The sequence below is a fragment of the Brachyhypopomus gauderio genome, unplaced genomic scaffold (assembly GCF_052324685.1).
Source record: "Brachyhypopomus gauderio isolate BG-103 unplaced genomic scaffold, BGAUD_0.2 sc44, whole genome shotgun sequence".
NCBI classification, from domain to species: Eukaryota; Metazoa; Chordata; class Actinopteri; order Gymnotiformes; family Hypopomidae; genus Brachyhypopomus; species Brachyhypopomus gauderio.
Window position 1 is genome coordinate 2,263,017 of NW_027506870.1, and position 15,055 is coordinate 2,278,071.

At 44.1% G+C, this 15,055-nt stretch overlaps 2 protein-coding genes across 7 annotated transcripts in view; both read left to right on the forward strand.

Moving 5' to 3' along the window:
- Positions 1 to 7,983, forward strand: part of adgrl1b (adhesion G protein-coupled receptor L1b) — a 68,139-nt gene extending 60,156 nt beyond the window's left edge. Inside the window, exons 16-25 of one of the 6 annotated variants that reach the window (XM_076985830.1) lie at positions 1 to 183; positions 880 to 1,100; positions 1,306 to 1,372; positions 2,645 to 2,736; positions 3,125 to 3,293; positions 3,880 to 4,035; positions 4,204 to 4,297; positions 6,002 to 6,124; positions 6,343 to 6,360; positions 6,761 to 7,983. The exon at positions 1 to 183 is cut by the window's left edge and continues 27 nt beyond it. In XM_076985830.1, coding sequence (XP_076841945.1) covers positions 1 to 183; positions 880 to 1,100; positions 1,306 to 1,372; positions 2,645 to 2,736; positions 3,125 to 3,293; positions 3,880 to 4,035; positions 4,204 to 4,297; positions 6,002 to 6,124; positions 6,343 to 6,360; positions 6,761 to 7,599 — 1,962 coding nt within the window. In that variant the 3' untranslated portion in view covers positions 7,600 to 7,983. The remainder of the gene's footprint in view (positions 184 to 879; positions 1,101 to 1,305; positions 1,373 to 2,644; positions 2,737 to 3,124; positions 3,294 to 3,879; positions 4,036 to 4,203; positions 4,298 to 6,001; positions 6,125 to 6,342; positions 6,361 to 6,760) is intronic. The other 5 variants (XM_076985831.1, XM_076985832.1, XM_076985833.1 and 2 more) reach the window with 5 other exon arrangements.
- LOC143486076 (NACHT, LRR and PYD domains-containing protein 3-like) overlaps positions 1 to 15,055 on the forward strand; it is a 322,134-nt gene that overhangs the window by 101,552 nt on the left and 205,527 nt on the right. The gene's annotated exons all lie outside the window — the stretch shown is intronic.

A 15,055-nucleotide genomic window follows, 5' to 3' on the forward strand; every position in this document is an offset into this window, starting at 1 on the left:
CTCTTCGTCATCACCTGGGTGGGGATGGTGATCTCTTTGGTGTGTCTGGCTTTGTGTGTCTCCACCTTCTGCTGTCTGAGGGGACTTCAGAGTGACCGCACCACCATCCACAAGAACCTCTGCCTCACGCTCTTTATCTCACAGCTCCTCTTCCTCATCGGCATGGACAAGACCCATTACACTGTGAGTAAACGCAGACCAGAGCAGCCAATTGCAGCATCTCAGACTCACTTTCAGATGCACACAAAATCACAGTCAGTAGTTTAAAGGCCTGAGCAGGTTCAGTGAATTTGATTTCATAGAGCAACAGTAAAATGAGCATTTATTATGATGCAGGCATTACTCCAAACACCTGCTGTACAGTTGACAAGCACCAGCTCTACAGCTGACAAATAAATGCTCAATAGCTCTATAGCTCTATACTGCTCCATAGCTGATATATACCAGCTCTACAGCTGACAAATAACTGCTCTATAGCTCTATACTGCTCCATAGCTGATATATACCAGCTCTACAGCTGACAAATAACTGCTCTATAGCTCTATAGCTCTATACTGCTCCATAGCTGATATATACCAGCTCTACAGCTGACAAATAACTGCTCTATAGCTCTATACTGCTCCATAGCTGATATATACCTGCTCTACAGCAGACAAACACGAGATCTACAGCTGATAAACACTCTACACTTTACAAGTTACAATACCTGTTCAGTGTACCCTTGTAACTCCTGACCTTTGGTCTAAATTAGGTCATTCTTTTGAACTCAGGGTATTATGTCTGAGTGTGTATACCCACCTGTCTGTACATACTGTATGTGTTTACCTGTCTGTGTGTATATGTGAATGTTTGTGTGTGTGTGTATGTGTGTGTGTTTAGGTGGCGTGTCCCATCCTGGCTGGACTCCTCCATTTCTTCCTGCTCTCCGTCTTCTGCTGGCTGTGTGTGGAGGCCGTGCAGCTCTATGTGCTGCTGGTGGAGGTCTTTGAGAGTGAGACCTCGCGCAGAAAGTACTACTACCTCTCCGCCTACGGCTTCCCTCTGCTGGTGGTGGCCATCTCTGCTGCCATTGACTACAGGAGCTATGGCAACCCTAAAGCGTGAGTCTGTCTGTGTGTGTGTGTGTGTGTGTGTGTGTGTGTGTGTGTGTGTGTGTGTGTGTGTGTGTGTGTGTGTGTGTGTGTGTGTGTGTGTGTGTGTGTGTGTGTGTGTGTGTGCGTGCGTGCGTGCGTGCGTGCGTGCATGCGTGTGTATAGTGTGTTAGTCTGTGTTGCTGGTAATGTGCTTTCTTGACATGATTTGTAGTTGCTGGCTGCGTGTGGACAATTACTTCATCTGGATGTTCATTGGCCCTGTCTCACTTGTTATCCTGGTGAGTTACCATTAACCAATTACCATATCAGCACAGTAGCTTATTAACAGTCCTAGGTCACTACATTGTATAGTAGGGGTGACCTGCAATAGTCGCTGATTCGACTATAGTCGACTATACCTCCTAGTCGACTATGAACGTCATAGTTGAATGTACCATTCTAACTGCATGGGGGTGTCCAAGAATGCTGCTAAGAATTAGTTGTTACATGAAATGTCTTTGTTTTCGTTATATATAGCCTTTTGTCAAATAAAATCATCCTAATTTCTGTTAATAAATATTTTAAAATGTTTGTGTATTAACAATAGGCATCTTCCTTACTACACATTAATAAATCACACCCTGCAGTTGCACAATCCAAATGGGCTACAGAATATGCAGCATCTGCCTAGCTACTAAAAAATTTCAAAAGTATTTTGATAAAGATGAATCAAACAAAGTAAAGTGCAAGTTATGCCATCAGCTTCTTTCACTTCACACGACAACAACCAACATGGCATACCATTTAAAACGCGTAAGGCGAAAAAAACAGTTCAGCCGTTTGTCGTTTCGGTCATGTCGTCTCGTCTCGTCGCGGCATGGCACGTCTCGGCAAGTAGGCCTATAAACATTTTTTGTTGTTGTTTGCTTTTAAACCCCGTTACTTGAACCTTTACTTATAATTTTTTTGCTGTTGTGTGGAAATGTTTTTTATATTTTCAGGCAGGCATATTTTATTTAAAATATTTTTGACATTTTGCACAGTGCCTGTCTGACAGTTCGATATGCGCACTGCACACTGACGGTTAATGTTCTCTAACGTTTCATAAAAAAATAAATAAGTAAATAAATAAAAGCTGAATAAAGCCAACCTACTGTGTTTATTCATTTATCTGAGTGTTTTAAGTTTTTACTTTGAAGAGGGAAAAAGTCCTGAATGAGAACGGAATCCTGTTTAAGGTGCTCTACATAAATAAATAAATAAATAAATAAAAAGCCAGATTCGACTATTAGTCGACTAAAGGGAAAATCTGACGAATCAGATTCGACTATGAAAATCCTTAGTTGAATACACCTCTAGTGAAACTGCTTTTTAGGTGAGTGGACATGTGAGATTAGTAGAACACCATTTGACATTAGCAGGACAACCCCCAGCACTGTGAACCAGTCCTGGACACACTTCAGTTAGGAAATGTTACATTAAATGTAACTTCACTGTAAAATGTTTATTTTTTTATGATTTCCACGCTCATAACCAAACCTCATGTTTCACCTTTGCCCTCTTACCTGTAGTTGAACCTGGTTGTCCTGGTGATCACTGTGCACAGGATGATTCGTCACTCCACTGTGCTCAAGCCCGACTCCAGCCGCTTCGACAACATCAAGTACGAGGTTCAAGGGTCATGGGGTCTTGAAGATGAAGAGCCATGAGTATAATAAAACTCATGGAAGGATGAAGGACAGAAATATGACCTAGAGAGATAGATTAGTGAATGTGTGAAATTCAACTCATATATCTATTTCAACTATTTCAGATTTTAATTATATGCATAAAATTTTGTAACTGAAACCAACAACAAAAATGGTTCCGCTCTGCTTTACATACTAAAGTTGCAAAACGTTGAGATTACGCTTACTATGTTTTTAGAACATGAAATATTTCTTTCTTTGTGTTCTCATTATCTTTTTCACTTCTCTTTCTCTCTGTCTCTCTCTCCCTCTTTTTCTCCCCTTGCTTCTATCTCTCTCTCTATCTCTCTTTGTCCCATGCAGGTGCTGGACAGTGAGCTCTGTGACTCTGCTTCTGCTGGTGACACTGACATGGATCTTCGGCCTCCTCTTCATCAATGAGAACAGTGTGGTCATGGCGTACCTCTTCACCTCCTTCAACGCCCTGCACGGCCTCTTCATCTTCATCTTCCACTGTGCTCTGCAGAAGAAGGTACCTTAGAGAGAGAGATGGGGGAGTGTGAGATAGGAGAGAGGGTGTGGGCGAAGGAGAAAGACAGAGAAAAATAGAGACAGGAGATGGACAGAGTGAGAGAGAGAGATACAGAGAGAAGGAGAGAAATCTGAGACCCTCTTTCTTTCCCAGGATATTTTGTAGTCACACAGATCATTTGTAATTCACTTGGTTGGCTGAATGTGCTGAATATTGTATGTCTAACACACACACACACACACACACACACACACACACACACACACACACACACACACACACACACACACACACACACAAACACACACACATACACACACAAACACACACACATACACACACAAACACACACACACACACACACACACACACACACACACACACACACACACACACACACACACAAACACACACACACACACACATATACACACACACACACACACACACACACAGACACTAGGAATTCCTTGTCATATAGTTTCAGAAATCATTTACATATCAGTTTGTGTGTTACTTTAAATCAGTATTTGTATTTCTGTGACATCTACAGAGTACATTTTGACTATTATTGATATTTATTCAGGTTCAAAAGGAGTATGGTAAATGCTTCCGTCAATCCTCCTGCTGTGGTCATGCCTCCTCAACTGGTTCCCATGGTTCCCTTAAAAGCTCCACCCACCGGAGCAACAACCGCTACTATAGTGGAGGGCAATCAAGACATGCCCCAGCACACAGACAGGTAACACACACATACAGATCCACATGCATATAATGCACACGTATATTACACAAACCACTGCACAAGATCCCTACACACACAAAATCATATTTAAAAAAAACATTGCATATACATTGTAACCTAACTATGTATGCATGCATCTTTGGTTGTGTGTGTGTGTGTGTTTAGAGTCGTATCCGGCGAATGTGGAATGATACAGTTCGAAGGCAGACTGAGTCTTCCTTCATGGCTGACCTGAACAACACTCCCACTCTCAACAGAGGTAACACATGCATCTGATCACTAGCCTAGTTATTCAACCACAAACCTCTCATGGTGTCTCATAGATTTTCTCTCTGAATCCTGTGGCTTGTCAGACAGGTAAGTGAACCAGCATCAGTAAGGCTCTTCCCAGAGTTCCTGCATCTCTGTGTATTTCCAGAGAGTGTCGGTAGTATGCCGAGCAGTTTAGATCCCTGAGAGCCGTTGTTGGAAACAGCAGGGGAGAAAGCTCACTTGTGAAGGCCAGAGGCCTGAGTGCACTGTGTAAGAGGTGGGGCTAGAAAGGATCTTGGACGTGTGGGTCTGGAAGTAGCTATCGTGATGGAGTTTGTGCCCTGTGAAGGCAATGCCTGCAGGGAGGGTTCACCTCACCAGAACAGCCTGGAGCACGTGGACACAGAGGGGGTGGGGCGGGGCAGGGAGGGGGTGGAGCCAACTGGGACAGAAAAGCTTTCACCTTTTCTGGACGCTCTCTTGGTAGCTGTCCGTGGTGCTGAATTTTGGGTAGGCAAGATGCAAGTAGCCTGTGGTTCTGAAGCCTCAAAGGGGCATTGAGGTATGTATTTGTTTTATTCCTGCAGTGTATTAGGTAGGGAATGTGATTGTTTTTCATTCTCTCCTCTAGGGGGAGCATATTCACATATTAATTTGTGTATGTAGACAAAGGAAAGCATGTTTGAATTCTGCCTCCGTGCTAGGCTGTGGTGTCCCAGTGGGAACATGCTTCCACAGCTGCTTCACATCTACTTATTTGTAGGTGTTTGCCTGCATAGCGAATTGGTTCTATACACATATCCTTTTGGTCCATGTCTGTCCATCTGTCCTCTCATTGTCCATGGGTCTGTTTCTGATGATTCAGTGTCTGAAGAACCTTGCGTCTGTCTCTCCGTCTGTCTGTTTGTCTATCTGCCTGTCTGACTTTCTCTCTGGGAGTAAAAAATATCTATTCCAAACCCCTCCTAGTTCTCCTTCTTATGTGGTTTAGTTCTTCACTTGACGTTGTGCCTTGAAACAGTAAAGAAAAAAGAAAAAGTAACATCCCCTTCTGAACAGGATGTCATTAGTCACACGGAGCAGCAGATGAGCCCCAGCTGGACCTGCTTGGGTTGGATTCAAAGATGTACTTTCTTTTTCTTCTCCAAGTAACATCAAGCCAATTCTTCTGTCTTCCATGCTTTGCAGATTAGTTGCCATTTGATTGGTTAGTGCCTTCCATGTGGTTTGTTTCTAATGATGTGTGAAGTATGCTGTCTTAGGCATTTAATTTTGAGTACTTTAGGACACACTAGAGAGTGTGAATGTCTTCATACTTCTACACACAGAGGGAAAAGAACATGGAGTGAGATGGAAGGACATGCTGGGTTCCACCATCACTCTGTCCGTTCTCAGCCCTACCCTCTTTTCTCATTATGCGCTCCAACTGTTCTCAGCCCTACCCTCTTTTCTCATTATGCGCTCCAACTGTTCTCATCCCTACCCTCGCTCTTCTTATTCTAGGCTCCACTTTCACACTGCCCTTTCTGACCCCTACACTCTCTTTTCTCATTCTATACTCCCCATGGTCTCACCCCTACCCTCTATCTTCTCATGGCTTTTTCCCCCTATAGACATATGCGGGTTTTGTATTGCATTCCTTTTAACATACACAGAATTACTAAGAAATGAAGAGCTTGGCTCATATTATATTGGATTTTTTTCATTTTAGGGACTATGGGTAATCACCTCCTGGCCAATCCAGTGCTGCAGACACGCTCTGGCTCCTCCCCTTATAACACACTATTGGCTGAAACCTTCAACTCACCCTCACCAGCGGTCTTCAACTCCACTGGTCAGTGTGTGTCTGTGTTTTTATATGTTTCTGTGTGTATATGTGTTCTTTAAATGTAGTACAATCTGTTCCGTCTGCATAGCTAAATGTTTCTTATGTGTATTTATCTGTTTTTTTTCATCCTCTTTCTCATTTTATCTGTCAATCTTTATTTCTCTGTTTCTGTCTCACACTTCTCTGTCTTTCTCGCCTGTCTCACTCTCTTTTGCGATCTGCAGGTACCTTCAGAAACTCAAGTATGGAATCCGTGTTATGGCATTTCTGTCAGTTCTAGTCTCTGCACTCAGTCGTGTCGGGGCTCCATTACATCTCGATTGCACAGCACAAACAAACAGCCGCCTGTTTTTCTTTGTTTTTCAGTGCGATATGCATGAAAGCAGCTGCATTTACACAAATGCTGAACTCTGCTACTGGTTGCTTAGCATCACATCAGTGGCATCTAACTGATTTCATGAGCTTTCACAGGTCCATCAGATACAGACACTGAGGTTATAATACTAATGGATGTTTGTATGGGAAATAGTTTTTTTTTTTCCACTGGCGTATTGATGTAATGTTGTGGTACAGCCTTTACTGTTATATGCCTTGAGGATTTGTCAGCTTTGATGCTTCACTGTTATGTCTCTCTCTGTCCAGCAGAGGGCACTCTGTCACGTAGTCGTGAGTCGTGCGGGTTGGAAGGAGTTCGCCTGAATGGAAACTACAACAACAGCTACTCTGTGCACGGTGGCAGCTCAGACCTCCTGGGCAGCGTTCCTGTGGGACCAGGGGGTGTGTCTGGAGATGTTAGCCCAGCCCTATTAACCCCCAGGGGGGCAGAGCCTGCAGGAGGTTTGAGGCGGAACCTTTCGGACGCAGCTGCACTGGAGAAAATGATCATCTCTGAGCTGGTGCAGAGCAACCTGCGTCCAGCTGCCGATCGCTACGGCAACACTGTGGAAACGACAACAGAGCGTCAGGATTATGTAACCTCAACAATGGGTCACAGGGAGCCACCTCAACGTCCACTGCCCCGCCCACCACCACCTCCTCCACAGGATGAGGAGGAACCTCTATACAAGGCTCTGGAGAAGCCCCGCCTACCTGATAAGCCACGCTTGCCTGAAAAACCTCGGCTCCCAGAGAAGCCCCGCCTCTTAGATCACACTCAGTCTGTTTTCTACCAGAGTGAGGAAGACTCTGAAAGCTTCTCTGCTGAAATCACAGACAGTGTGGGCGGAACCGGGCCTGACACCGCCTCCTTGTATGCAAGGGACAGGGACTCATCCTATCCCGACAGCAGCCCGGAGGCGTTAGGGGCGGAGCCTCGCTCAGCTCTGCCCCCTGATGAGCTGTACTTCAGCACAGGGCGTCACGCCCATGTCTCTGCTTTCTATCAGCCCCCATCACGCCGGGCCAATGAGGAGCCTCGGTTGGGACTAGAGCCCACCCACAGTGAGGGTGATGGACAGATGCAATTGGTGACGAGTCTGTGACTAGGGCGCTGGTGACCAGGATATGGAGATCTGGGGGAGGAAGAGGAGGTCTGATGTCGTCATCATCATCATCATTGTCATCATCATCTGTTACTACTCTACAATAGAGAGTAGTTATGACCATCTGTTCCTACAAGTAAATCAGAATTGGGTATAAATATTACTGCTCATTTTCTGAAGTCTAAGGTTTTACCTAAAAATATCAGTGCATCCTGCAGCACAGAGGGGCATTCACCTGCACCTGCATCAACAGTACTGACTACTGATTATAGTACTGACTTCTGACTCGCCAACACTGTAGTGGCTGATATGACTGATAGGATCATATTGGTAAACGTTCTCCGGAGCCCATACTTCATGTATGTCCGTGTTGGGGGGGGGGGGGGGGGGCATCTCTATGAGGAGCTAGAGACCCTTTTACCCTCTCATAGTGGTAAAGACGTTATGGGTTATTTGGAGGAGACACAAAAACATCAGAGACCTTCGCATCCAAGCTGTACTTACAAATTATCTTTATAATTATTATTACCACTTTTTTCTAATTATGTGAATGCACCCTCTGTACCCTTGGAAAAGCACATGTCCCATGAACATGATGATGATGATGATGATGATGAAAAAGAAAGTGAATATGAAGAAGGCTTCCTCCTCCTAGTCTCTGTCTCTTGGTCACCCCCAACACCCACCCTGCTCATCTCACTGCCACTCATATACATTATCTCTCTCTCTCTCTCTCTCTCTGCCTCTCTCCCTCTCTCTCTCACTCCCTCTCTGTCTGCCTTTCTCTCCTCTTTGTTGTATATTACTATGTCTAAATGTCTATATTCTCAGCTTTTTTGGTATCTCACTACTTGCCCTGTAACTTTTTGTCTCATTCTCATTCTTTGACCATGCTCTACCTCTATATGTTGCCCTCTGTTTATCTTTTTGCCCCCCTCTCTGTATACCTCCCTTTCTATTTGTCTGCACATCTCTTTCTCTCTGTGTCTCGCTCTGTCTCGGGGTGGAGTGGTGGATTAGTGACTTTCATTGTTTCATGGATTGTTTACTACGTCTGTAGCCCTTTTCAGCAGAATGTGACACACCTTTACCAGAGACACCAGAGGACAAGATAAACTTTTACATTGCCAAAAATCATTCAAGGAAACACACACACACACACAGACATACACACATCCAAATGCAAACACATTTCTTTGGTCGTCTGGCTTTCAGTGTTCACTCACTGAACACCCTTATCCAGAGGTCAGGGGTCAAAGGTAATTGGGGGCGTGAACTTACCAGGCATCAGAACCAGACTGTGAACGTGTTTTGCCCTGTTCAGAATACACATGCGAACTGTGTGTTTTTGGACCAACCCCTCACCCCTGTGGACTAGCCTTACCCCTAGGCCTCAACCAATCAGCTTCCTTGATTCTGAGGTTGGCAAGCCCAACACCCCGCCTCCTTTTCTAGAGTCTAATGTAGGTTAATGAAGGACAGATGTTTCCACGGTTGATGTTTCCACGGTGATAAGGTGGAGCCAGCAGTGGTGTTGGTGTAAATAGAAGTGAGAGAGCAAGCGTTTCAGGATGTAATTCTTCTATCTCTACAGAACTCATGAAGAAAAGGAAAAAAAACATAAGACGTGTAGAAGACCTGGATGATACTGTCTCTTCTCTTCCCCTGTCTGTCTTTCTCTCTCTCTCTGTCACTCCAGCTCTCTCTTTTTCTCTCTCTCCTTCCTTTCTTATTCTATTATTCTTGCTCTTCAAGTGGGTGACAGAAAGATAGAGTTTTGTTAATGAGAAAGACAAGATTTTTTTTGTATAAAAAAATAAAATGAATGAATGTCATACCTGCGTTTTGAGCACTGTTTGTACGTTTCTCTGAAATCTGAGGTCTACTGTTACAAATACAGAACACAACCTTCAGATTACATGAAACAATTTTCACAGAATATACAGAAACAGATCATGCAGTTTCAGGAACTGGGTCCTGACTTTATATGCAGGTCCATGAACTAGGTCCTGAGATTACATAAATGTTCATGTTTTCTTTGTTGCTGTCATTAAGGTGTATTTCTTATGTTGATCCCCTTAGGGAAAGTCCTCTTTATTTAACCCATCCAGAGAGAATACACACATACCCAGATCAGTAGGCTTCTACTCCTGCAACACCCAGGGAGCAGGGCCTTACTCAAGGGTACTTCAATCATGGTTACTGCTGGTTGGGGGGTTAGGAGCCTTAGTCAAGGGCACTTCTGCCATGGTTACTGCTGGTTGTGGAGATCAAACCACCTTCTCTAATCTTAAGACCACAACTGCCCTAATGACTGCAGCTGAATTATTCTGCACATAAACAGCCTCAACAACATAACAGTCAGGGCTCTTCTTTAACGCTGTGGCCAATAGTGAACAGTCAGGGCTCCTCTTTAAGGCTGTGGTCAATAGTGAACAGTCAGGGCTCTTTAACGCTGTGGCCAATAGTGAACAGTCAGGGCTCTTCTTTAACGCTGTGGCCAATAGTGAACAGTCAGGGCTCTTCTTTAAGGCTGTGGTCAATAGTGAACAGTCAGGGCTCTTCTTTAACGCTGTGGCCAATAGTGAACAGTCAGGGCTCTTCTTTAACGCTGTGGCCAATAGTGAACAGTCAGGGCTCTTCTTTAAGGCTGTGGTCAATAGTGAACAGTCAGGGCTCTTCTTTAAGGCTGTGGTCAATAGTGAACAGTCAGGGCTCTTCTTTAACGCTGTGGCCAATAGTGAACAGTCAGGGCTCTTCTTTAACGCTGTGGCCAATAGTGAACAGTCAGGGCTCTTCTTTAACGCTTTGGGAACTACGGTCTTTTGGCAGTTTTCTAAAAGTGAAAACAACCCCATTATACTTTATATCATTTTTTCAGCATATGCTGGGTCATATGGAATCCATAAAACATTCATATGGGTCACATAGGGAGATCAGAAAATTTTTATCCGACTAAAAGGCCAAAAAGGAATTTTGTGATAGAAAATGATGGTCCAGGACTACTGTATCTGCATATTGTTCTCCATGGATCGCCACCTTGTCGTTGGTGGAGAACCTTGTTCCAGTGAACCTGAGAGTGATGCCGTCAGGAATATAGGTTCCTGGTAGGGTCACCCATGGTGGTAAGGTCGATGGGGGAGGTTCCAGACAAAGTGTGATCCAAAGAAGACCTCAACGGTGGGACAGGTGGAGGATGGTGGCTTCTGCTTTAGATGGCATCACAACGGCTGGGACGTCGGATGAACGCTGCAGCAGAAATGGGTCTCCAGTCGTTTTGGTCTCCATGCCACTGGGCCCTGACCCGAACCCTGTCAAGAACCGTGTGATGGCTGTCTGTGCACCCGCCTCTACACGTTAAACAAAATCACGCACAGGCGCCCTCCATAAAGAGACAATGGGATCTTCTAACATCCTTAAAGTCCTCTGGCGACCAGCAAATGGCGACGGGGGCAGGATTGTGAAATCTGGAAGCCCTTAGTCATGAGCTGGCACAGTAGGCGGTGGGTGCAAGATCAGTCACCGGACTCTTGGAACTGAGGCAGAAGAGTCCTTCGGCTGCTACACCCATGACTGAGCAGCCCTCTTCAGGATCCACTCTGCTCACCCTGTTTTTTGGGGAAGGGGCTAGAAAAGGTGCCCTAAAAATAGCCTGCCTCAAACACCCTGACTGGATTATCGTGTCCAGTGGGATCACCACCTACGGTCGAAAATACAGAAACTTTAAATTTAACTTTAGAGCTTGGAACATCCGCACTTTGCTGGACAGTGCAACCAGTAAAAGGCCTGAGAGGAGAACTGTTATAATTGCCAGAGAACTAGGGAGATGTCAAATAGACCTTGCTGCCCTTTCTGAAACCCGTCTAGTAGATGAAGGGCAAGTGAAGGAGGAGAAAGGAGAAAGGGGGTTACACTTTCTTTTGGAAAGGAAAACCTGCTGATGAACCAAGGATCCATGGAGTCGGCTTTGTCATTAAAAATGAGCTTGTCGGTCACCTCTCTGAACTTCCTGTAGGGATTAGTGATCGCCTCATGACCATGCGTCTGGCGCTTGCCAACAACCAGATGGCTACAGTCCTGAGTGCTTATGCCCCTACATTGGACTCTGAAGAGGGAGTGAAAGAGACCTTCTATGCTTGCTTAGATGAGACACTTGCTGAGATCCCCAGGGAGGATAAGATCATACTCCTTGGTGATTTCAATGCAAGGGTCGGCCGGGACAGCATCCTCTGGCAGGGTGTCAATGGCAAACAGGGCATTGGGAATATCAACTCCAATGGATCTTTTCTTCTCAGCAAATGTGCTCAATATGATCTCACCATCACCAACACACTTTTCTGGCAGAAAAATAAATACAAGGCATCATGGAGGCACCCTTGTTCTAAACAGTGGCATCTAATTGATTATGCTATTGTACGAACCAGGGACCAGCAAGATGTAAACATCACACGGGCCATGTTTAGTACTGATGACTGCTGGACAGATCATTGTCTTGTACGCTGCACAATGTCCATCAAACTTAAGAGGAAAAGAAGCATCCATAAGAATAATAATCTTTATAATAATAATAATAATAATAATAATAATAATAATAATAATCTTTATTTGTATAGCACCTTTCATACATACATGCAATTCAAAGTGCTTTACAGTATAAATAAAAAGAAACATTAAAAGAGATAAGACAAAAAGAAAATGTTTAAGAAATTAAAGATAAAAATATTAAAATAACATAAAAACTAAAAAAGTAAAGTAAATAAGATAATAAAAAAGTAAAGTAAATAAGATAAAACTATTAAGATAATTATATTTAGAAAATAATAGACAACATAATGTAATAAAGTAAATAAGATTGAGAGCTTAACTAAAAGCAGATCTAAACAGGAATGTTTTGAGACTGTTCTTAAAACTATGCAGGGATGAAATGCCTCTGAGCTCTTCAGGAAGAGAATTCCAGAGCTTTGGGCCATAGTGGCTAAAAGCACCCTCGCCAATCTTTAATCTGCTTTTAGGAATCACCAGTAGATTACTGTTTGAAGACCTGAGAGACCTGACTGGAACATCTAACCATCATTTCACTGAGGTAAAGAAGGGCAAGACCATGAAGACATTTAAAACCATCACTAGAACCTTAAAATCTATCCTAAAGCTGACAGGTAACCAGTGCAGTGAGTGGAGTGCAGGTGTAATATGATCTCTTTCTCCTGCGGGTCAGAACCCTTGCAGCCACGTTCTGAACTCGCTGTAGGTGCGAAATAGAGCTCTTTGGAAGAGCAGATAGAACAGCGTTACAATAATCTAGCCTTGATGTGATAAATGCATGGACAAGTTTTTCACTGTCAGCAGGAGAGAGCATTTCTCGGACCTTAGCGATGTTTCGAAGGTGAAAGTAAGCTGTCTTGCATGTAGTCATGATGTGTGAAGAAGCAGATTCAGCGAAGATTTGAACTTGAAAGATCAAACAGCTGATCTTCAAAAAAAGGAAGCCTTTCATGCATGGCTAAGAGTTGCTCACTCTAGAGCGAAGGCAGCAGTTCAGAGCAGGTGAAGGAGCTTAAAAACTCTTGGTGGAAAGAAAAGGCAATGGAAATCCAGAGGCTCACAGACTCTGGTAATACCAGGGGCTTTTTCTGTGCCACAAAGGCCATTTATGGACCAAACTATTGAGGCCCAACCCCTTTGCGCTCAAAGGATGGACAAGTGCTATTGCAGGACAATGAGTCCATCAATGCTAGATGGAAGGAGCATTTTCAAGAACTCCTTAACCAAAATAGTACCATAGATCCAGGATTTATTAACCTCAGACCTCAGCATCTCAACAGAGAAGATATGGGGGAACCTCCCAGCATTCTGGAAGTGCAAGATGCCACCAGGAGCTTAAAGAACAACAAGGCTGCAGGCCCTGATGGGATACCAGCAGAGGTCCTAAATGAAGGTGGGCCAGAGCTCTTGTGTCACATCCACACCCTTCTCCTCAAGGTCTGGGAAAAAGAGGAAATCCCTCCAGAGCTCAGGGATGCTCTGATAGTCACCATCTTTAAAAAAGGGGACAAGGCAGAATGTGGGAACTACAGAGGCATCTCACTTCTGTCAATAACTGGTAAAGCTCTTGACCGTATCCTCGCAAATCGTCTGATACCATTGTCTGAGGAAATACTCCCAGAATCTCAGTGCGGTTTTCGTCCTTCCAGAGGCACGGCTGAAATGATTTTTGCAGCATGGCAACTGCAAGAAAAATGTAGAGAACAAGGAAAGCCATTATATATAAGTCTGAGCCTTTCACTGTGGAGACGGGGGTTAAGCAGGGATGCATAATTGCACCCAGCTTATTTGCCATATACATTGCTGCTGTACTCTACATTATTGGCAAAGAACAACTGCCACAAGGGATTCCAATCCTGTACAGGACTGATGGAGGGTTCTTTAACCTCAACAGATTTAAGGCCAAAAGCAAGGTTGGTCACACCTCCATCATTGAGTTACAGCAGTGGTTCTCAAACTTTTTCTATCATTCCCCACCTCAGAAGAAGGTGAAATTCCATGCCCCACAAACGGATGGCGAACGTAATTTGTTGACGGGAGCGAATGTTTTAAACATCCGGGGCTTATGAAATCCGAACATGCATTAAAACGACAGGCTTAAGCCTGGTTTATACTTGACGCGTCGCGAGTGAAAATAACGTAATCGCTGTGGCTCCGTGCGCAAGGGCCTCGCACGCTGTCGATTCAGGAGGTCGTGCATCTCTCGAATTTTGTAACTTCGCGCGCACCGCGCTTCCCCAATGAACAAAGTCATGTTTGCAGGGTTCATACACCTTTATAAGGTGGAATTAAAGCACTTGTACGTCATTCTCAAGGTCCATTTCAATATTTCCCAACACATTAAACTTAAATAAGTTAAATATTTATACATATACTCGAAATAATTCGCTTTTTATTACATTATTTAATGGTTGTTTATTTTCAAAACGCCCAATCTTAACGTCTTCACGTTCTCTCATGTTTCGTCCTGGAATTACAAGAGGCTCGTATTTGTTAACTGTTCAGTCAGACAGATATTTGTTGTGAAACGAAGTAGTTACAATTTCAAGCATTTTCAAATACTTTAGCCTAAATTTCAGCACTTTCAAACCTGAAACACAAAGCAACATTAAATTGGTCAGGTAAATGTTCATTCCTCTGTTGTTGAGGGGGAATACCAGGGATGTTGAGGGATGCTACCACATATCGTTTCGGAGAACACTGCACACGGAAAATATAAACGCTTCCACCGTTCGCACAGGGTTGCGCGAGGTGGGTGGAGTCACGCGCTACGGTCACTTGCGAAAGTATAAACCAGGCTTTAGAAAGGTTCATTTCTTCCAATTGCTTGCGCCCCACCTGCAATACCCATGCGCCCCACTAGTGGGGCGTGCCCCACACTTTGAGAAACGCTGAGTTACAGTATGCTGATGAC